This window comes from Dendronephthya gigantea, unplaced genomic scaffold, assembly GCF_004324835.1.
Source record: "Dendronephthya gigantea isolate DGI-Jeju-01 unplaced genomic scaffold, DenGig_1.0 000224F, whole genome shotgun sequence".
Lineage (NCBI taxonomy): Eukaryota > Metazoa > Cnidaria > Anthozoa > Malacalcyonacea > Nephtheidae > Dendronephthya > Dendronephthya gigantea.
This window is the reverse complement of record NW_021163234.1, coordinates 128,520-151,703: the sequence shown is the minus strand read 5'-3', so window position 1 is coordinate 151,703 and position 23,184 is coordinate 128,520. Positions and strand designations below refer to the sequence as shown.

At 36.5% G+C, this 23,184-nt stretch overlaps 2 protein-coding genes and 1 long non-coding RNA gene across 3 annotated transcripts; 1 reads left to right on the top strand and 2 right to left on the bottom strand.

Annotated features, from left to right (window-relative positions):
* Positions 1-240: 240 nt before the first annotated feature.
* On the bottom strand, positions 241-17,501 carry LOC114540207 (cytochrome P450 2D3-like). Its single transcript, XM_028560478.1, has 4 exons — positions 17,345-17,501; positions 8,472-8,542; positions 1,629-2,273; positions 241-1,596 (listed from the first exon to the last, which is right to left on the bottom strand). The coding sequence occupies exons 2-4, from the start codon at positions 8,523-8,525 to the stop codon at positions 826-828; spliced, it is 1,470 nt and encodes a 489-aa protein (XP_028416279.1). The 5' UTR covers positions 8,526-8,542; positions 17,345-17,501; the 3' UTR covers positions 241-825.
* LOC114540202 lies at positions 3,235-4,478 on the top strand. The gene is made up of 3 exons (XR_003689010.1): positions 3,235-3,417; positions 4,073-4,115; positions 4,229-4,478. It is a non-coding gene; the product is annotated as an uncharacterized LOC114540202 (long non-coding RNA).
* Positions 17,502-19,638: 2,137 nt separating the features above from the next.
* Positions 19,639-22,827, bottom strand: LOC114540201 (keratin-associated protein 10-2-like). The gene is made up of 2 exons (XM_028560473.1): positions 22,716-22,827; positions 19,639-21,016 (listed from the first exon to the last, which is right to left on the bottom strand). Exon 2 carries the CDS (start codon positions 21,001-21,003, stop codon positions 20,248-20,250), a length of 756 nt encoding a protein of 251 aa, XP_028416274.1. The 5' UTR covers positions 21,004-21,016; positions 22,716-22,827; the 3' UTR covers positions 19,639-20,247.
* Positions 22,828-23,184: the final 357 nt, after the last annotated feature.

Genomic DNA, 23,184 nt, shown 5'->3' with positions numbered 1-23,184 from the left:
CTGAGTTGGCTATCAGCCATATACAACGAGAGTGAGTGGTGTAATTGTTTTATAATATAGCTACTATATATGAATTCCATTTCATGAACATTATATGAAATTTAACAATAACAAATTTAACTGCAATAAGAGGGCGTTCATCCTTCTCCGAGGCCTTTTTTAGCTGTATGTTCGTCAAAATGCATTTTTTTGTAGTAGCCTACTGTACGATTCGCGCGTAAATTTATAACTAAAACAAATGAACCGATTTGATCACATGATTTAACCGAATTTGAACTTTGAATGTCAAAGGTCTTCTTCCTTTTGAAAATGATAGCGGTAGTGTCGGCAGCTTAGTGATTTTCGTAATCTATGAGCTGATATCTGGTGAGCATCTCCACCAATCAGATTGCAGAACAGCTCATATACAGTAACTAGCGAATCACAACCATGCAATCCAGGCATCCAGAAAACGGTTACTTCGAGAAAAATATAAGATACCGTACACATGTCAAATTCAAGCTAGGAACATGCAGCTGGGAAAATGTGCAACTATCGGTCTTCTGGTAGGAACGAAATAGAACTCCCGAGTTGCTGAGGGCACACCACCAATGCATTGAAGATTCTGGTCTATTTGGTCTATTTTTAGAAAATTCATCAAGTGGGCTGATGTGCAATGAATGAAAACACTGTACTTCTCTCAACCAAAAAGAATAGCCAGTAACTCTGGATCAGGCTAATAGTGAAATAAATTATTTTAAGTGCAGCGCTTACACAAGTGAAAATTGTTGGCAATGTTACTTCGTTAAGGTGGGCAGAAACAGTCTGGTTCGGTCCAAAATTAATTTAAGATATCCTAAAACTTCGTTGCTTTGCAACTATTTGATAATAATTTGGACGAAGTATTGCTGCGGGGAAAGAAACCTTAGTGGTTGGTCTTTCCGCTCCATCAGGCAACAAAAAGTTGTAACGATGTAATAAAACTGACGCAAACGTGAACATCATCACCTTTGCCAAGGATGGGCCAGGACATTCTCTACGGCCAACGCCAAAAGGTAAAAAACTGTGTAGTTTGTTCCAGCCTACAAACTTTCCATCACTGTCGAGAAATCGTTTGGGCCTAAACTCATCTGGTTCGACCCATTCCCGTTCATCGTGATGAATTTTTGACAAATTCAGGTAAATGGACGTACCTTTTGGAATGTGATACCCAGCGATTGTTGTGTCACGATATGCATCCGTCGTGACAACAGGGATTACGTTGGATGCTCTTTGAGTTTCACACAAAGTAGCTTGTAAGTATGGCAAGTTCGGTAAATCCGCCCAACGGGGCAAACGATCTCTGCCTACGATCTCGTTAAGTTCTTCCTGAATCCTAGTCTGTACATGGGGATGCAAGACGATGAATAGAAAAAACCAAGTAAGCGAACTTGAGGTTGTTTCTGATCCGCCCATAGCAACATTCAGCATTAGGTATGGTATATCGTCTATAGAGCCAACGTCTTTCGAATTCTCCTTACTAATCTCCTTTTCGTAAGCACTGATGAAGCTATCGGTAAGATCGCGTAGAACACTCGGGCAGTAACTTTCCCGGTGAACTCGATATTCCGGTGGGAATAAAGAGTCCCGGATCTCTTGTGCCGTTGGACATCTCGAGAAAATGACGTTGGAAGATACGTCAAAAATGGAAAAAGCTGAAATACAGGATTGAGGATAGCTTGTTTTGCAAATAGTTCTGCAAACTCGGCCAGTTTTTTCACTGTTGGATCATTCAAGCTAACATCTTTCGATGTGAGCCACTTCCAAAGCTGGACTAGAATGGCAGATTCCATAAGTTCTTTAGGCGAAAATGCATGTCCGGGCTTCGACTCGATCTCTTCGACCATAGTATCAACAGCATGTCTGGCACGATCGGTCACTTGTTCTATCGCGGGGCCAAAAACATGCAGAGCAGATAACAACACCCTCTTCCGAAAACGAAATTCGGATGAATAATCGGACGTGAGCACATCTTTACCGAACATCTTCCTCCAAGGGTCTGAAATCTTTTCCGATCTTCCTGCAAGGTCCTCTTGCCGTCCTGCTCGTCTTGCGTCGCGCGCAAGCGAAGCAGTGTTCAAAACCACACCATCTCGGCCATCGGGGAGTGTAAGTGTGTAAATATCTCCATATTTTTTTGCTAGTTCGGTAAAGGGCATCACGGGATCTGCAGCGATGATTTGAGGAAGGTTGCCAAGGAACGGATATGGGAACGGTCCAGGAGGCATGTTTCTTCGCTTTGTGTATGTATTGACCAGGGCGCTTATATATAGGGCGGTGCAACGCGCTCATTGCGCGCCGATCGATGTGTGATGCGGAAGTATGGTAACGAGTCTGTTGTTTTTGCATAATAAAATATGGCGGATAGACTTGAGGAGGCAGAGGAGCAGTATTTCGATAGGAATGATGAGCATTTCTCGTTCTCTCATGATACGGGGGATTCATCTTCCACAAGTAATGCACACCAGGACAATGACACTGTCCGGGGCCATGCTGGGTGGGCAGTAAAGAGAGCTAGAGATGTTATCTTTAAGGGGCAAGATAAAGTGCCAGCGAAGGAAACTGTTAACGACGATTCGCCAGTGATTTTCAGCAGCAAAACAGCCGCACTAGCAGTTTTCTCACTATTGGGGGAAGATACGAAACAGGCTAATGGCAACTACAATTTTATTATTTATGAGCACGTCAATCCTTTTTTTATTTATCTGCACAAATTGACTGAACTTCTATTAAGTCCGGATAATATTCTCAGGGAAAAGGAAAACATACTGAAATTTTGTCTTGATGAAATGTCAACAAATAAGGAATTGAGAGGTAGATGGAATGAAATAACACCGAATTCAGACATGGTAGCATCTGTTGTGGTTTTGCAAAGAATTGTCACTTTCTTCCTTAAGTCGAAGCAGCAAATAATTCGTGAAAAAGAAGGCCTTAAGCCGAAGAAAAATAGCATCGCTCACCGACAGCAATTAAGTCGAAATAAAAAATGCTCTGCTGTATCCCACACTCGACAACAGTGGATCAATCCACACTCACAACAGTGGATCAATCCACACTCAGGTGGATCAATGACAACAGTGGATCAATCACACTCAGACAACAGTGGATCAATCCCACACTCAGACAACAGTGGATCAATCACAGACAACAGTGGATCAATCACAACACCTTGAGAAACAATTTCAACAGTTCTTCATTACATGTGTTTTTACTTCATTTGCAAACTCTGCCTTTTTCAGAACAGGAAAATATTTTGACAAAATTCAAAGGGAAGGAACTTGGTAAAATATTGAAGTCATTGGGACAGCCAGCATTTTTTGGGAAAAAAAAGAGAAACAAATACAGACCCTCTTGGATACAATAAAGAGAGGACAGATATGCATAAATTTTCCCAAAGAGGTAAGTCTTATTATAAAAGTGAAAACCAGGGCACTTATAAATATGTATATATATACATGTCTAAGCGCCCTGGTGAAAACCATACCACATTGCTAATAGAAAATAAATAGAAAATTTATTAAAAAAGATATATATATATATATATATATATAAGATATATATATATAAGCACCTATTTGTTTATACCAAATTATTCATATTTTTGTGAGCCATGACTGGCTCTTGTGAAAGTTTTGCCCCCCGGCCCTGAAAAGACTAATCTGGCACTGCCTCTAGGTAAGGTCTTCATTTACCTATGAGAGTGGTCACAATTAATGCTGTGAAAGGGTCCTAAAGATATTTTGAGTCTATTAAGAAAATACTAGAAAATATTCTGATGCACTTAAGGGGGCCCACAAAAGTTAACTTGCATATTGACTTTATAAGAAAATTGTATCCTTGTTCTATTCTAAGAACTCTAGTATGTTGACACTGTGGGATCTACATTGCAAGGGGGGGTGTAAAATTTTATCATTGGATCAAGGGGGGCACAAAACCTAAATGTCTAGAAATGAGGGGCCATGAAAAGGAATGGAAGCCCGAGTAAATATCTTCCACCCCCCTCCCCGGCATTAATTGTGACCACTCCCTAACTTAATATTATCATTTTATATAGTTGGCAAAATAACTCTCAAAGATAAACTGGCCACAGTTGCGAGGTAAAGATACTTTCCATATTACCTCTCCTTGGAAGACTTGTGATGCTACTCTCCTGCTCACTACTAAGTTCTATTTCATCATTATCCAAAACATTTGTTTGTGTCTTCCTTAGCAATTTGGTGGCAGAATATGTGATAGCACTGTTTACGTTATATCCATAAGCAATTGCAGTCATGTTGGTTGTACCGCCACATGATTGCCTTTGCACCGAGAAGAAAGACTCAACTAGATCTTGACTTAGTCGCTTTGGAATCACATAATGGCTTCCTTGGAGGGATTGGATTTCAGGACTTCCAATGAATTTAACAAGTTCCTTAAAGCCGTTAATTGAAACCTGCAAAGTCAAAGAAAACAGTTGGTCAAATAATATTCATTCCCAAGTTCATACATTCACTTTTAAGTTCAAAAGGGTTTTGATATGAATTTTAAATTTTATTAGATATGTATGTGAAGAGTTAACTAAAAATACTGGGTTGATTATAGTTAATTATGGCTTTCAAATCAACTATCAAATCCGATTATTTTGCATAGATCAAAAAGTAGTCATTATGCAAAAGGTCTATTGAATGGTTGATTTTGTTCATTTTCATATAATAAATAACCAATTAAATCACCTGCAAGTCAAACATTGTTTGCCAAGAAATAAAATGTGATGATATCTCAGCTTTAGTTTTAAATTTAGAAGCAAGTTCATCCTTCCAATTATTGAAAAACTGTATAACATTTTCCAAATCTAAAATTCTAGAATCGGTTATTGATGAAAGTGGTTTGTCATCATTGAAGACATTCCATAATTTCTCACAGTTTAAAATGAATTTCTGGGTTGACGTCGTTTCATCTGACTCAAATGTCTCCATATCTTTCTGCACTTTTGAGTTCAGGGCTTGGACAGCAAGCTTCACCCGCATCTTACTTAAGCTATCGAGGTGAACATGGGAACTTCTTAGGTCTGTTGAAAACAAATGCCTCTGTTTGTCTCTCAGATAAACAGAATAGATGTGATCCCACAAAATGTTTTTAGAATCTAACAATAAGCATCGAGTATATCTTGGGGAATTTTCTTTGAAGCCACTCTTGTAAATGTTGTTGCGGAGTTTCTTAATCAAATGGGGTGGATCAGACATGAAGAACATAGGGAGTTTGGAGTATGGGTTTATCGTTTGGCTTGTCGTTTCACTACAACCATTCATTGTCATAAATTTTCTGTTCTCAGCAGCACCCATCACAACATGTCAGAATGACTTTAAAATCATAGCCATGTAGCAAACCAACTCCTTTCCAAAATAATCTGTTTAGGTTTTGAGCAGATATTCCTCTTGTTAGAAAATAGGAACATGGAAATTGAAAACCAGCAAACAAGCTCTTATAGAAAAATTGTAGCACATGTGTTGCAAGGCTGTCTCTTAGATTGGGTGACTTATCATCAATGTCCAAATCAGTAAAACCGATTAATTCCCATGATGATGGGTCGAAGAGTAAGCCTTCTTTAATTTTGACTTCATCAAATAAAAGACAACCAAATTTTCCAGCTTCTGGAATTTTCTTATCTACAAAGCTGTTTCTCATGGCTTCTAACACAGATGTCTGCCAACCAGATTTTGATGAACAGAAGTTTTTGTAATCGGAAAGAGTTCTTCCACTAGGAAGTTTTAGGAAACCAGATTCTCGAAGCTCAGTGTACATGCTATGGGATTTACAATACATTCGTAGGCACCATTTCAATATCAAAGGATGCCACCTCATTTGTTTGGAAGGCATATTCAAAGCCTTTGCCTGATCGTTCAAAAGGGTAATGAAAAATGTATCTGACTCACTCCCTGTATGTTCAACAACATGGCTGTGGAGAAGCTTCTTTTTCCCAAAACGTTTGTCGCAGCCTAACCACTCACAAGTATATTGCCTGTTGATTGGTGCAACATCATCGACAGTTTTAATATGAACAGTTTTCAAATGTCCAAGAAGCAACTCTGGTGTTTCAAATTCAGTTTCCAAATCACAACCAACCCAATAACAAGTGTTGTTATCATGCTTTTTAACCACTTTATCCAATCCTTTATACAATTCTTGAAATAACTTCCTAAAATCTGAATCTGTATTACTTCCAACAGTACTCATTTCCTTTTGGTATTCTTCTAGCCTTTTTATTTTGGTCTGCATCACATGAAGTTTTCCTGCCATTTCTCTAGTACATTTGAGTAGCTTATCTTTCGACATATAATCATATCGAGTATGCTTAGAATTCTGACCTATGACTATGTTCTTGCTTCTATATTTAAGTGTCCTCATGTAATGACCTGACTGTTGGCAAGATTTGCAACTTTCACCATCCTTAATAAATATGTCACAATTGGTGGATCTTAAACATCTTTTGCAACAATTTCCTGACAAAGATTCTACAAATGCTGCAGGCTCTCCACTAGCTCTCCTATAAACTGGTGTACTGTCATTCTCAGGTAACAAATCTTGGTAATTTTCAACAGAAGCACCAGGGCATAATCGCAATTTCTCGAGAGATTTCATGAGTGAGTAAAGCTGATGCTTGTCATAAACTGATGATGGAAGGAAATTGTCATCAAAATTCAAAACTTTGGGCTGTCCCATAAAAACAAAGAATAACTCCCATCTGATGACACGGTTACTTGATACTGTGCATTCACAGGACTTCTACCCATATAATAGAGATTGACTTTTGATTCTTTGACATCAGGAATGACTTTCCACTTCGGAAACCTATTCATGCAATCAGCACTGCCCTTGTTTATCTTCCATGCAAGACTTTGTGAGAGCTTTCCCTCCTCACACTGGATAGGCATGCCATTTCTAGATCTCTGCACAAGTCATCATAATAACTATTGTGGCTTGCATCAGAATTTAGGAGTAGGTTCAAAAGGAGTGATTGGTGTGTAGTAACAATCCTTTCAATATAAGTTGAATAGAAAACCCATCTCAGATATCCATTATACTTTCCAAGTCCCTTTCTAAGATTGTTAATGGATCGATAGAAATAGTTTTGTAAGCTGACACAATCAAAACGAATGCCATATACATTATAAACTGCTTTTGTAATGCCAATAAACTTTTCGGGAGTGTATCCCTTTGCAGAATTAATGCTGCCAGATGGTGAGGAAATTCTCAACAAACAGTATAGAAGAAGTTCTTCAGGTTGTAAAGTAATTTTACCAGAGTATTGTACTTGCGCTGTTTTAGTGTTTGTAAAACAATTTGTATAATCAGCAACGGGTTGCTCCCTGTCGTTTCCCTGAGGTGTCGCTTCCCCTGCAGTAGTTTCCAATGATTCAGACACCCTTGCTCGTTTGTACTGAGACACATACGTGTCATCAACTTCTCTTTTGCCGCAAGAATTAGACATTTTGTTTACAAAACTGTTGTTTACATGCTCGAAAATCAATGGTGAGAAAAAAGATGAACTTGCTTACGACAGGAAAATGACGCGAAACTGAGAGATCATCTTTGCTCACGTTATTGTATGTTACCATGTTTACGCTTTAACCTTCGATAGAATACAGTTTGCACATCGAATCTGTGGCCGGATAATTCTTTCGTACATAGATAAGGAAACCATCTACTCAATTTGTTATTTTTTTGGTGCGTATAGACAAACGATCATCTCGCCTTCCTGACAAAAAACTTACAAGGCCTGGGCAATTTTTTATCAACGAAAGCGCTGGGCATATTTACAAGCAATTTGTATTTTATTAACTTGGCTAGTAGGGTAAAATTACTCAAGCCTCTAGTTCATTATGATATTTTCTTTAGAAAAAGTTATAAATTCTTTTAAAGGACTATTGTTGACCAGAACACAACAAAATGAAAACAATTGTTACGTTTTGTTGTTGTCAAGCAGCGAAGAAATGCACTAAAACTAACTCACGATTAAAGTACAAGTTCTAGTTATTTTATCTGAAATCCATCCACTTCAATTCTAATGAAAAGTATAATATGTCATTCTATTATTATTATATTCAACATACCTGAAATATTTCGTCGTGGACAAGCAGTTACATGCAATATGTTCAAATTGAAATCTTCCCCCGATTCAAGCCATTACACGATCCCGTTGTTATCCAAAAATTTAATATTTGAAAAGGCGGTTTTTAAATAATTGAAGTTACCAGAATTTCAATGAAATAGAATTACTTAACAACCCGTTAAAAGTTCTTCCAAAATGCCATATTTAAGAAAAAAAATAGAAAATATATAGCATTTGTAAAAAACACACTCCATTCACATTTCGCTCGACAATCACGCTCGTGCCAGGCCATTTCCGCATCACACATCGATCAGCGCGCAGTTACGCGTTGCACCGCCCACTATATAAGCGCCCTGGTATTGACTGCATACCAAGCGAACCACACCAGAAACAAGGAGAAAACAGTTTCAACAATCATGATCCAGAGGCTCTAACCTGTTTTAATATGAAATATGAGAGCTACAAAATGTATCTTTGATTAATGGAAGAAGGACGGAAAATTAATTAATGTTCTAGCCGTGCAAGAGAGCACAATGCATAGCTCCCCCCGCCCCCCCCCCCCCCCCCTCCCTTCAAAGTTCCCAGTATAAAGCTTGTGATTGCGTTAGGCCTGGTTCAGACTAAGTACCCGGCACCGATGCTCAAAGTCAAAACTGGTTCAATTTACTGTGGTACTGACATGCTGACAACAATGCCTCTGACCTTGTTAAGTACCACTTCTGGAGCTAGTGCTAGTGTTCAATTTCGAATCATCGTGTTCAACCTAGGTGTCAGAAAATTGGTAATTTGAAATTGATAATTTGAAATGAAGCTGTAATTTAAAATGTGATTCCAATATATGCTTGATTTATTAGGGGGTACTTTTTCATACACTCTGTAGTTACGCCACTGCCTGTACACTTTGCTACCGTATAAAAATAGCATATATTTGTCATTTCAATCATATAGAAACAATCACATACGCCACGCTACGCTTCGCTGCCATAGCCCACCCCCTAACTGATTTTCCTGCGGGCAAAATTTCCCAGGAACAGTCCCAGTGATTGAAACGAAAATTACCCATGATGATTAGATAAATCTCTATTTTGGTATTTGACATCAAGATACAGTTTACCTGTACACTATTGATTTCTATTTAACAAATAGGTGTTCATAATTCCTTCAGTATTCGATCGTACTCAATCGAATGCTAATCGAGGGGAGACGATATTCATATATTCTTTTATGCCAGGCTGGTTTTTATTGAAACTGAAATTGTTTCCAAAAGAAATTATCCATGCAGGCACAGCAGAATATGGTCTCCTTTAATTAACGTTCGATACGATTGACGGCAATGCTTTCAGTCGTATGCAAAGGTGTATAAAAAAACAAGACCTTTAGATCAAACTATTGTTATAATTTAAATGCTTTGTGACGTAATTATAACAATAGTGACGTAACCTTAGCGTAGTGACGTAACCTTAGCGTAGTGACGTAATTATAACAATAGTTTAATTTCTAAAAGTCTTCTTTTTTTATTCACCCTGTATTGAAAATGTAGGATTTTATTAGAATATACAGAGTGTATAAAAAAAAGGTAATCCAACTTGGCGCACTATTGCACGTGAACTGCTCATTCCATTAACAAAATTTTTTCACATGCGAAAAGTTTAGGCTCTTATCTATCAAATGACATGTTTATAATACCAAATGGTAAAAAAATGAGAATATATGAGACTGATACAAAGTGTTAGTCAAAATCGCATATTTTCACCTCTGAGAGTTTGACTAAAACCATTGAAAATTAACTCCCTTTGGGACTTAATTGAAGAATTTACCCGCATAAGCATATTAAGTAGGAATAAATCACATCAGGAGAACATTCCAAGCAATGCTGGTCAAGTTGAAGCATCGGCGCATAATCTCTTTTTAAAAACTGTGACTGTAAATAATTGCAATAAACATGTTGAAAAAAACCAGTGCAAGATGAGACATGTTCGTAATTAATTGTTTTTTGGTCGCGTCGCGTAGAGACAGCGACCTATAGTTTCGGCTTGGTTTCTTTTTATTATTATTTTCCTCTCGGGTCGACCCCCAGCGTCGCTAGCTGCAGGCCATATCACCCTAATTGGGAACCTGCGCACAGGTAAGTTGCTAGTTATTATCATCAAGAAAGCGATCAAAATGCTTGCAAACGCTTTCCTCATCTTTACGTTCATTACACATATATACAGCCGCACACGCCGAGCACAGTAAGCCTACATCGGCTACCCTAAGTAAAAGATGTAGAGTGGTTTTGAAATGGGCTGTTCCGTGTTTCTCCTGCTTTCAACATGCGACCTATATATAGTTCGATATATTGTTCATTTTTATTATTAAGAACATTTACGACACAAAATTTGCATAGCTGAGCTGGCTACGCTGCTGTGAACGACGCGACCATAACGCCTATAGTAGGCGTCTTGTTTCTTTTGTTATGCACTGCTTCAATCAGGCTCAAGGTGAAAAAATGCAATTGTAACTAACGTTTTTTAACAGCCTCGTATGTGCTCATTTTTTCACCATTTGGTATTAAAAGCATGTCATCCGATAGCTATATACATATAAAGCCTGATCTTTCCGAATGTGAAACAATTTTGTTCATAGACTGTGCAGTTCACGTACAATAGCGTGTCGAAGTTGGATTACCTTTTTTTTGATACCCCTATCTTATCGTCCAGAGGTTATCGTCCAGGTTTATGCCAAAAATGGTTCCTTATCCGTCACTGTCTGTTGTATTTTTGCACAACTAACCAATAGCAATGGCTTGGCTTAGCTTCTCAACCGTGACTTGAACAATATGTTAATTCAGACTTTACTATTGGTTTATTTGTTCAAAATACAATAGACACGTGACGAATAAGGAACAATTTTTGCATAAATCTTCCCCGACATAGTTAACGAATTCTACTGTACTTTTACGTAGTCTCTAAACCATGTATATTCTATTTACTGTGATTTAATCAGTAGTCTCAATATTTAATGCATTACCTGTTAAATTTCCATTTTCTTTTTTTTAAAGCCCGGCATGGCTAATTGAAAATGAAAGGGCATGTCAATTCTTACAGAAGCGAGCCGCCGCGAATTTATATGCGCCCACTTAAACAAAGAAACGCTTTGATTTTGGTTTCATTGTATGTAATGACTTAAAGCACTACCTGTTTTGTGCTCGAATAGAAAATGACTAAAGCGAATATTTTGTGCTGCATTTTTTTTACACGCTGTATGATTGAAATATTCCGTAAGATATATTTCTCACATTCATCATTATTAGATAGAAATTCGTACATTAATAGGTTCAGGTAAATATAACTGTGGTTAAATCTAAGTGTAGCTATAGGCTATAGCTATATAAGTTTTTTTATCTCGATAATAACAGCTTTTCAATGGCTATATCCATGGCCTATCAAGCTGATAATTAATTTAAAGTTGCCCGTCTTCCACATAGATTTTTGTTGTAATTGTCGTGAATATGTCAAGGTGGCTAATGCAATGGAATATTTCTACTTTTGTGCAGTGAACAATGACCTGTTTGAATCACTGGTTTGAATACATTAATATCGACACTGAACTTAAATTCTGACTATATTTCCCATTGGTGAAAAACAATTGTTCACGGGAGTCACAACAAAATGGAAAACACGCTTTTCATTCAGTAGTTTGGTTGCAGTCAAAAAACAAGAATGGTACGTGTCATTGGAAAGAGAAATGACTGCTCTTTTACACTACGTAAGGGTTAACCAAAGTCTTGAGTCCTCTGTCCTTCGACAACAACAATCTGAACAATCATTAATTTTATCCGTAGTGAAATGCAAAGGACTGTATGAAAGGAGAACAACTTAAATTTAGTCTCTTCTCATACTTCAATCAAGCATTTCGTCCTATCGATAGAATAATTACCAGAGAGGTGCTGAAATCACCTAACGCTCGCCTGCACTGTTTGTCTAGAATAAGGCTAAACTCTGTATGAAAGGTATCTGTATGAAGCACAAATTACCGATCTTTTCATTACAAATTACAAGGCTAAAATCCGCGTTGGAAGGTAATATTAAGCACAAACTTCAGATATTAGTTGTGACCTCAGAATTACTGGCCAAAACTGGCCTCGGAATTACATTAGTTTTATTTGTGACCAATATTTCTTCCGTTTCTCGCAATCCGCGCACGTGATATCAACAGGTAAGTTAACGGACCAGGCGAAAGTCCCTGCTTTAAGCCGGGCGCACACACAACGATTTTACGGTAGTTGGTCCATTCAGGTTTAGACATATAGGCAGCTCTTGCCCAGACATGTTTTCCTTCTCGCGGCGCTCGCGCCTCGCGCGTGTATAGATCGCCAGTCGCCACATTTTGATGAAAACATCCATCTAGACAATCTAGACAAGAATCGGCAGACTAAAATCTTCGTGTGTGCGCCTAGCTTTATGAAATAAACAAGATTGGATTTTTATATCTACACAAAAAAGGATTATGCATCAAACAACGAAAAAGTATGTACATAAATCTTATAGGTAGTTCAAAGGGTCCTGTCTACAATTTAACTGGCTTTAATAATATATTTGCATGTGTATCTACATAAATAATATGCAAATATATGATGTCACATGCGTTGCCATTTGCCTTTGCATTCCGAGCCTATCGGCTTTCTACTTATAAATACAGACAATATTCTTTAAACTTTAACGTTGGACTATGTTTTATATATATTCACTCCCTGAATGATTTCTATATTTGATGAGCGATTGAATTTTGATACGGCATGTCACAACACAATCTCATAATTTACTAGAAATACATGCATGCAGAAACCCCTCGCCTCGGATTAACAAAATTAGTTAAGCATAGGGATGGTAACATGATTGTTAGAAAATTTATGATGTGAGAAAAAGAAATTGAGAAAAGTGTGGAAATATTTTTCTGCACGTGGAAACACTGTAGTCATAGCCACTGAGCTATATAATAATTCCTGGAGGACCGGCTCGTCATTTTTCAGTAACTTCGCCGCCATCTTTTTGAAGCCACCAATATGGCGGATTTTGCCTTCTGCGCAGTGCGCAGAAGCTCTGCTGACGCCACATGGTTCCTTTTGACCATGGTATTTACCACTGACCAGGCTCAATTCTGAGCCCGTTACAGCAGTATTCTCCCCCCTGGCACTGCCCCTGGTTTTTGTAAATAACTATTCTCCCCCCTGGTTTTTATACTTTTTTGCCGTGATCATGAAATCTTTTTTGTTTTTGAAATGTTTTTAGGTTGTTTTTTTTATATATTTCGCCCTGACATACAATAAAGTTTTATTTTAAGATGAATACAAGTCATACACGCTGTTTTTGCCAGTGCGGGAACAAATATATATTAAAATATGGAAAAATGTGGACAAACTAAAGATTTTAAATACTGACACGAACTGACAGGTTTATTATTTTATTTTCGTAATAACATTTTTGCTATTTATACTTTCCAACATGAAAGTTTACAAATGTTTGAATGTTTTGGCACTATCCTCGCATATTTTGAAGACAACTAGGAATTTATGGGCAACAATTTGACTTTTCTAAACCCTGAACTGATGATGAATTGCAGGAAGTATGTAATCAGTATTCAGTATCTGATGTTGTCTTCAAGACTTTATATCTATGCACAATCCAAAGTTCAGGCAAAATGCTGGGCAGCTGACTAATACTAAGTGCAGGAATATAGCTTCAACCAAGAATTATATTTGCATAATTATATACTTTTCATTCAAGTCATCAACTTGTACCTTAATTAACCTTAATAGGCTATAAAAGTTTTCAGCATTCTCTAATTGCATCCCTGGACCCCTGGTCATAGTAAAGAATAACATTTATCCCTCCACTGATTAGCCTAATGAATATAGCCCTCTTGGAGGTTGATACCATAAACAGAAAGTTATAAAAGTTGCTGCAGATTGAAGACACACTGCTCAGTCAATGCATGTTTATTTTTATTTCATTCATTAATAAATATGACAAATGGTATAAAAACACCAGCCAACAACAAAATCAGATAACATGGTAATGAAGAATAACAATGCACAGTCATAAAATGCATGAACTTCATCCTGAAAAATAAAAATGGAGATATGATCAAGATTTATTCACAAGGTGCAAGAAGCTAAAAAATAAATTAAAAGCTGTGATAATTGATCATTTCACTTTGAGGTAAGGTAAAAAATATAATATATTAACTAGGCTTTAACAGGGCTCACTATCAGAGGTTGGAATTAATTTACACTGTTTACAGCATCTTATCATTCTGTATCAGCACTCAGATCATGTTAATTGATGTTGGGTGATATCAATAGAAGAGTGACTATAGTAGACTCACTGGGGATATGGTTTACCTATTAACATTGATATTTGCTATCATGAAAACAACATAGCCCAAACTCAGAAGATTGACAGTGCCAGGAATTTAATTTTTTCCCCACACAAGTTAAGAAAAAATGATAAAATTTGGGTATATAACATTGCACTGACAGCACTGTAATGTATCAAAAGGCGAAAATAGTATCTTTGCTGTTTGTACCACACGTTTTGATGGATTTATTGTCTCAGAGGCTTTGGTAATCAGTTTATACTATAGTCCAAACTCGAAAGGCCAAAAACGAAATTATTTATAGTAAAAAAAGTTGGGAAACGGCTTACCTCAGTTACCTGGATGTTATAAAATAAGAGCAAAATGAGAAAATTCACTCTACCGATAAGTGAATTAAGCCATTCACAACGTCAGACGCAGAGCACGAAGCTACGTGTCCTTTCCATTTGTTGAACAGGGAAAAAAGAGAAACACTTTTATCCATTTCATATGAAAAACAAAAAAATATATACGGAAAGCTGAAAATATTTTCATAAAAATCGGGAGGGTGATGGACACAGTTTTTCACTGTGTATCGCGGTATGTCAGTGGTAACTACCATGAGCAAAAGGAACCATGTGGCGTCAGCAAAGCTCAAAATCCGCCATCTTAGTGGCTTCACTTTTTTGACAGGAGCCGGTCCTCCAGGAATTATTATATAGCTCAGTGGTCATAGCAACTCACAAAGGCCGTATATTTTTAAAGTATCAAAGTTTACCCTCATATTTTTGTGAAAAAATGGCAAAAATACGACAAGATTCTTACCTTTTTCTGGAAGTTAAGTTACTCATCTATAGTCAGTGTTATAGTAAATTTTTTTAATTATTAATTACCATGAAATATAACATCAGACGTCTCATACAACTTCCGAAGTTTTATGTTACACCTCGATTGGTTTTTGCACGGGAATGTTTTGATTTTCTTTTCTTTTTGTCATTATGAAAACGGAGTTTATAAATGAAATTATAATGTCGTTTATCACATAACACATTCAGATTTATAGTGAAATACATTTGAGAATATTAAAGTTGTGTTTACCGCAAAAAATTACTTTTTAAAGCTGTGGATTTTCATATTATATTTAAATATTATCAAGTATAAAATCTTCCGACTTTATTATACACGGTGAATTCGGTCAAAAATTTGGTTTTGTTATTTGTTAAACCGTGAAAAGTCCTGACCACATTCAAGTTTCCCTCTAATTTAATAAAATACATATATTCTTTATTTTATGAAAACATGAAATTTATAAATTTCATCAAAATTTTGCTAAATGACAGTTATTTATTGACGTTTGAAAATACAAATTTTTGTCTCGACCAATCAAGAGCTTAGTGATTCACACTGGCGCATGCGCATAACGTAGAAGACCGTCCATGGCGTGAGGTCCATTGCATAATGGCGGACAACTTTGATTTCGCATTTGCAAATCGGGGGTGTAAATATCCGAACGGAATTAGTACCCTCGCACGATGCTCTGCACCGGCTCGGGGATAATTGTACATGTACAATACAAAAAAAAGGTAGCATACAGGTGAAAATATTTGAAAGTTTCTCATTTGGCTTAGGGTTGTACAAATACTTTCGTTAAATATGATTCAGCTACAACTTTGAACTAAAAAAAAACAGGGCTACACAATAGCCCTTAAAATCGTAATGAGCGTGATAACTCTGGATAACTCTAACATTGACCTTATCATGATGCTAATAAGCTTAACATTTGCCTTATCATTTGATAATTTTGAGCAAAGCTCTCTTTATTATTGTATAAATGTGTACCAAATGGCACTGAATAGTCACAATGCATATCGATGACTTATATTTATGATGATTCCTCTGATGTAAAGCCATAATATTTAAAAAATATAGCATCTTAACATTGACCTTATCATTATGCTAATTACTTAACATTCACCTTATCATTTGATAATTTTGAACAAAATTCCCATTATTTTTGTGCAAATGTGTACTAAATGTCACCATATAGTCACAAGACATATCGATGAGCTATATTTATGATGAATCTTCTGATGCAAAGCCATAATATTTAAAAAATATAACATCTTAACATTGACCTTATCATTATGCTAATTAGCTTAACATTCACCTTATCATTTGATCATTTTGAGCAAAACTCCCTTTATTATTGTATAAATGTGTACCAAATGGCACTAAATAGTCACAATGCATATTGATGACTTATATTGATAATGATTCCTCTGATGTAAAGCCAAAGTATAGAAAAAATATAGCATTTTAACATTGACCTTATCATTATATTTTGTTGTATAATTTTCACTCCCCCCCTGGTAAATGGTTCTTTCGCAACAAATAGACTCCTTGAAAATAATGGGAAAATAAAAGTGGCATCTTAACATTCTACTTATCATGTAGTGTGGACGCGGACGGCAACAGGGACGGGGACGGGGATGGGGACGCGGACGCCAAGACTATAGCAATAGCTCTCTTGCACTAAAGTGCAGGCGAGCTAAAAAGGAATAATTCGAACAAAGATTGTCAAGCTACCTCAAAATTATATATGCATGCTGGCAAATGCTATTATAAAATCACTGGCACCTTTGTTTTCATATAGGTTTTACTGACTCGCACGATTTCCGATGGGTTTCCGCATTCGAATATGTGCCCAGACGATCAACCGTGGTCTACATAGGTTGAATTCAGTATCATAAAACTTAAGGCTAACAAACCGGGATAAGATCTTAGTTTCTTGCAAAGTTGTAACAGACATCTTCAAATATATTAGCTATATTAAACAGCCATATATAACTAATACACTGGTACTATATGAGTCTATATGCATTGTTCTAAAGAAGTACTAACCATTCAGTTTACCAGGAATAATCCAGTAGAATTGGAAGCTGGTCGCTGATGCCTTTTGACAGCTGTTGACGTAGAATGTATGGAAGCCCCAAAATAACGTACGATGTATGATGTGTGAGTCGCAACGAGTTTAAGATCGGCTGTGGTTGACTGAGCAAATCAGCGTTTCTATCTTCAAATATGCAAGGCAAGCCAAAGTTGAAGATTCCTTATGAAAAAGTTCTGAAATTCCTGCTTTCGTTCCCAGGTCTAAAATCTACGTATGTCTTGTCGGACAACTAGGGGCGAGAAAGGGCGAGGGGCTAGGCAAGCCTATGTGGAGAGCAACGGAGCTAGGCCCTGGGGACAAGGATGCTAGGCAAGGTGAAAACTGCATATAATGATGAAAGACTGATCAGGTTAAGCCTTTGATGTGATGCGCTTTATACCTCCCCTAGCCGGGATAACTCGCCCCATGTAAACAGGCCCTTAGAAGGCCAGTTTTGACTTTTTAATAACCAAATATTCTTTGGTTAATAGCTTGCATGCAGTAAGCCCGTGTGAATAGGGAATTGCCACTAATCTGTCACGAAAAATCATGATCATGAAAACTTTTGGCCGCATAAGAATTTTTGGCCGCATAATACCGCATGAACCAGACGGAAATGGCATCGACGGAGAATGGTATTGATAAAACTCTATAAGGGCCGGATTAACCGTATTAACGGAAAGGGCAGTAACTCTGACGTAGCATACAAGCATTTTGCAACTATGATAAAATCGTAAAATCGACAGGACATCACACAATCCTATTTTGTCGATTCATTTTTGACGTATGGAATGTAGTCTGTAACTGACAAGCATTACGCAGCTTTTGAGAGATGTAAATTTGGTAACTACGAACTTTTACGTTAATATTACACTACATAAATGTTTCTTCCAGGACCGGGTCTAGGATTTTTTACGTTAGTCAAAATTTCCGTAGGTCAATTTTCGTCGCCAATAATCACCGCCATCCCCCCCCCCCGCCAGAATTATTAAATTAGTTATGCTTTCCAAGCGTAATGCCAGTCTAGTCTGCTAAATTCCTAGAATAGAATGCCACAAAATATTGTGTTCGCACTGAAATAGAAGGTTTAAAAAGGGACGTTTTGTGGATATAAAATGCCTGGTTTTCATACTAACAATCAAACCAAACAACCCCCAGAACGATCACCACACCTCCAGAACGAGCAAACCAAACCCCCAAAACGATCATGACGTCGTGAACGAATGACGATTTTAAAACTGGACCGTGTTCTATATTTCCACTTATATTACTGCCGAAATTTTTATGTTAGTCGCGTGTAATCTAGCTCTTAAAAGCAGAATTGCATTGCAAGTTTTAAGATTGCACCGCGTAATAGAGCCTTTAGAGACTATTTCAATTAAAATATCTTTTACTTTTCTTAATGATTTTTCAACAATATACTCTGTTATTGCTTTGGAAAATTTAGCCGGAACCGTCAAAAGCGTCGTTGCTGACGTCAACGTCAGAGGGCTAGCCCTCCCTGTCACGTTTATAAGGAAAATTTTCAGCCCTACCTGCTCCTCTCAGGCAAACAAAATTGTTCTTTAGTAGGTAGCCCTCCCTGTAGGGCTAATGTAAACAGCCCCTTAATGTCGCAATTATAAAAGGTATTATGCAGTGTCCTTTAATGATGAACTAAAACGATCGTCGTGGAACGACGTTTACGCTACCGATGATGTTGACAGTGCGTGGGATAAATTTTCTTGAGGTCTGTGATCGTCATGCTCCATTATTAAATAAAAAGGCTCGTGTACTCCATGGTTAAATGATAAGGTCTCTAGGATGATACTGACTCGGGACTATTATTTACGGAAAACCCGGAAAGCTAGGCGTTCGGGTCGTAGTCTTATTCGGGATAATTTGGATAATTGATACACGTCGTAAACAACTCGATTCGAAGGCCAAATGAAAAATTCAGAAAAGACTCATGGGATAGCATGACAAAACGTCATGGCATAGTCCGTCTTCCATCCAGGGCCGTAACTAAAACGATAATTGGGGGGGGGGGGGTGTTTATTCATATATTCAGTTCTGCCCGACGGATTTCTTTTGTAAGTGCAATAGCTCACAATGGAAATCCGTCGGGCAGAACTGAATATATGAATAAACACCACCCCAATTATCGTTCTAGTTACGGCCCTGCTACCATCGGAATAAAAATAACTTAAGAGAACTACTTTATGAGACTTCGATTGAATAATTCATTATAATGGTTACGTTCATGCTAAAAAAAATGTAACAAGTCTTCGCAAAAGTAAACTGTTTATTGATTTACCCAAAATAATATTAAAAATCACGCGGTTAAAACTAGGTACAATAATTATATATTAGGCACTAAGTTAAGCTAAAACGTTAAGATTTTGAGGTTAAGATCACTCACAGTATGACTATCTTTGAGTGATAGGCCTAGCTTGAACATTCAAAAAAGTTTCTATACAACCCGACTGTAGGTATAAAGGCCTGTACCGACACATGGTTCAATGTAACTATTAATATAATAAGGGTAATAGAACAGGTCACAAAAGTGAAAATTCCCCATGTAGTGATATCCCAATCTAAATTAATCAATATAAATTGATGAAGCTTGCATCATTAGCCTATTAAACCCTAAATTACAGTAATAGTATAAAAATCCATTGGTAGGTTTGTATACTTAATTAGAGATAAGTTAATACCAGTTCACTGATGCATTATTAATGCTAGTTGGATATTTTGCTTAAAAATGCTGGAAGACATTGTCAGTTAAATAGGCAGAGTATTGAGTTACTTTCCCTTAAGAAAAACTAAATAGCCCCCTATAGATTAAGAATAAAATCTCAAAGTATATAGGTAAAATATGCAGCAAATGTTTCATTTAGAGTTTTCCACCCAAGATGATCATTAGACAGGAAATGAATGCTGACACAAGAGAGTTCAATTTACAAACCATAGCAGAGGACTTGATTTTTCCAATAATGACACAATTTGAAGCATCGCAGATGCTACTGCATTCAGTGTCACCAATACATGTCTGGTAGCAATTTTTAACTTTGCTATCACACTTCATGTTACATCCATTTTCACAGCTTAAACGACATTCCTCATACTGATTACCAAGGCAAGAAAGTTTTCTTCCTTTACAGTTTCCTGTGCAGCTTCGTGTACAATTCTTGGTACTTTCATCACAACTGCTAACTTGTTTTGGTTCCTTTTCCAAACCAGTGCATTCAGCACCCTCACATGAATTCTCACATTTTGATTTTGCTTTATCACAGGTTAGTTTACAAGTTGAATTTGTTTGACAAACCTGTTTACAAACTTTAGTTTTAGGACCACATTCCATTTCACAGGAACTTCCTTTGCAGATTTGTAGACAGTTATTTGAGTTGCAGACCATCTTACTGGTGCAATTCATACAAGTTTGAGTGCAACTGTCTGTCTCACACGTAAAAGAGGAGCATGACCTACCAATACATAATTGTACACACTCCTTTGAATTGCCACAGTCCAATCCATCACATGTTTTATAACAAGCTTTCTCACATTTATCATCAGTACATTTGCCACCATACACCACACTGATTAAGCTGATAAGGAATAAAGCTTGTGTAGTTGTCACTACTAAAGTCATCTTTGGATTGTATCTAGGCATAAAAAAGATAGCAATTGCAGCACATGTATATATATATATATATATATATATATATATATATATATTATATATAATATATATATATATATGTATATGTATATATATATATATATATGTATATATATATATATATATATATATATATATATATATATATATATATATATATATATATATATATATATATATATATATATATATATATATATATATATATATATATATATTGTAAATTATTCACAAAACAATTATAATTTATTCATTTTTCTCCAATACAAGCTTGCCAATTTCACACAATGTAATTTTGTTGGATCCAATTCACCTACGATGTTTTATGCTTGGATTATCTACAATGTATATATGCAACAAATCAACTGAAGCCAATTCATCGCTGCTATATCAAAAACAGACCACATTCAGAAGCAAATTAGATTTGACTAAAATTGGATTCTGTGAGCCGATGTTTACATTATTATCAGATGTCCAAAGTACTACCATAAGCAAAAAACCATTACCATTTATAATTGATCTGTTTACGATAGCTTTTGCATCAAGATTACAGCATGATTTTAGCATTTATGCAATTGTTAAAGGAAGCACTAATGGAAATTAATGCAGTTTGGCCAACCTATCTGATCTTTACTACATAATTAACCTATCAGTTACAATGCACAGATGTGCAGGTTTTTATTTAAGAAGAATTTTGTTTTATGTCACTTAGTGGTTTATTTACACTCCACAAAATCAAACCAAACAAAATCCACAAAACATTCATTGATAATATAGATCAAAATTTAAAAAGGGTGTTGTCCGATAACACAAAATTATTGACTTCTCATGACAGGACATTTCCTTCAATCCATATTATAAATTCAGGAAACACATTGAGTTGATGCATTATATAATATACTACGAATGCCACTTTTAAGATAAACTATTTTGTCTTCAAAATAGCTTTTGGCATCCCAGATATATTTTCGAGTTTAGAAAGAATTCACAACAATACAAACAAAACGCTTTCTATTTTATATTTATATTGGCCATGCTGCGATGCCTTCGTTTAAGGACACTCTAATTTTGAGAAATTGTTAATCTAGACATGCACAATAACATTTCTAAATCAATGTAGAATTTAGAATCAAGGATTTGTATCAAATTACTTAGATACAATAAACATTCGAAGTCTTCGTCTCCGTTCGTTTGTGATTAATAAACAATCAAACCTATTAGCAAAGGCATTGTTGACGCACTTCGACCACCAAACCCGTCCCATTGAAATTCGTTTGTCAATTCGTTAACTCGTTCAACAGAAACTTAGCGAAAGCTTAAAAAAGTTTCAATTTTAAATACACGTGCAATATACCAAGTTATCGGCAAAGTGTCGCCATTAAAACGGTGAACGAATTCCGCTCGCCTCTTGAGTTCACAGCTGTTTACAAAACAGAACGTTAATTGCCATTTTCACGGCAAGGTTCGCCTTTTACCACAATCGCTGACATTAGTAACTAGATTATACATAAATCTATAGATGTATACACTAATTTCCCTCAAACGGTACCGCAATATCCCAACAAAGATTACATGCCATTAGACTTCAAGGCAGTGCAATTAGGTTTATAGATCAATATTGATCTATAATAAACCATTCTTCAAGCACAGAATGATCGCGATATTAGACACAAAATAATTACCTTTTCAACACGCTTTCGATTTAAGAGCAGCAAACTGTAATATTTCCAAACACACTTAGCAGTCGTGTCGAATGTCGAATCACTCAAATGTATGTCCTATTGCGTCGATGAATTAATGCCTACTGAGTACTGACAGGGCGTGACTTTGCAGTTTGTATTGCCACTCGGAGCCCGGAAAACGGAAAAACCAAACATTTAAAAATACGTCATTAGAAACAGTCCAATGGGGGCTCTCGCAATGAGAAGTTAGCCAAATTACCATTTGGTTTGGGGAGAGTCCTGCGGTAATAACATGTATCTTGTAGCATTACATATCATGTAGCAAACTAGCAATAGTTATTGGTTAAAAGTTAAAACGGCACATTTAAGTGAAATAATAGTTTTCAACTTTCAAGGCATTCAGGAGTGTTGCGTAGGATTGAAATACACTGGATTGCTAAAAGAATCATTAGCAATTGAGACTGGATTT

Bases quoted from the DNA above. Each gene is read 5' to 3' on its own strand.
- LOC114540207 (XM_028560478.1), bottom strand. From the start codon at position 8,525: ATGATTGTTGAAACTGTTTTCTCCTTGTTTCTGGTGTGGTTCGCTTGG. The intron at 2,274-8,471 runs GTCAATACCAGG...ATAAGCGCCCTG, and splicing joins TGTGGTTCGCTTGGTATGCA to GTCAATACATACACAAAGCG. The intron at 1,597-1,628 runs GTCCAACGGCAC...CGGGACTCTTTA, and splicing joins CAACGTCATTTTCTCGAGAT to TTCCCACCGGAATATCGAGT.
- LOC114540201 (XM_028560473.1), bottom strand. From the start codon at position 21,003: ATGACTTTAGTAGTGACAACTACACAAGCTTTATTCCTTATCAGCTTA.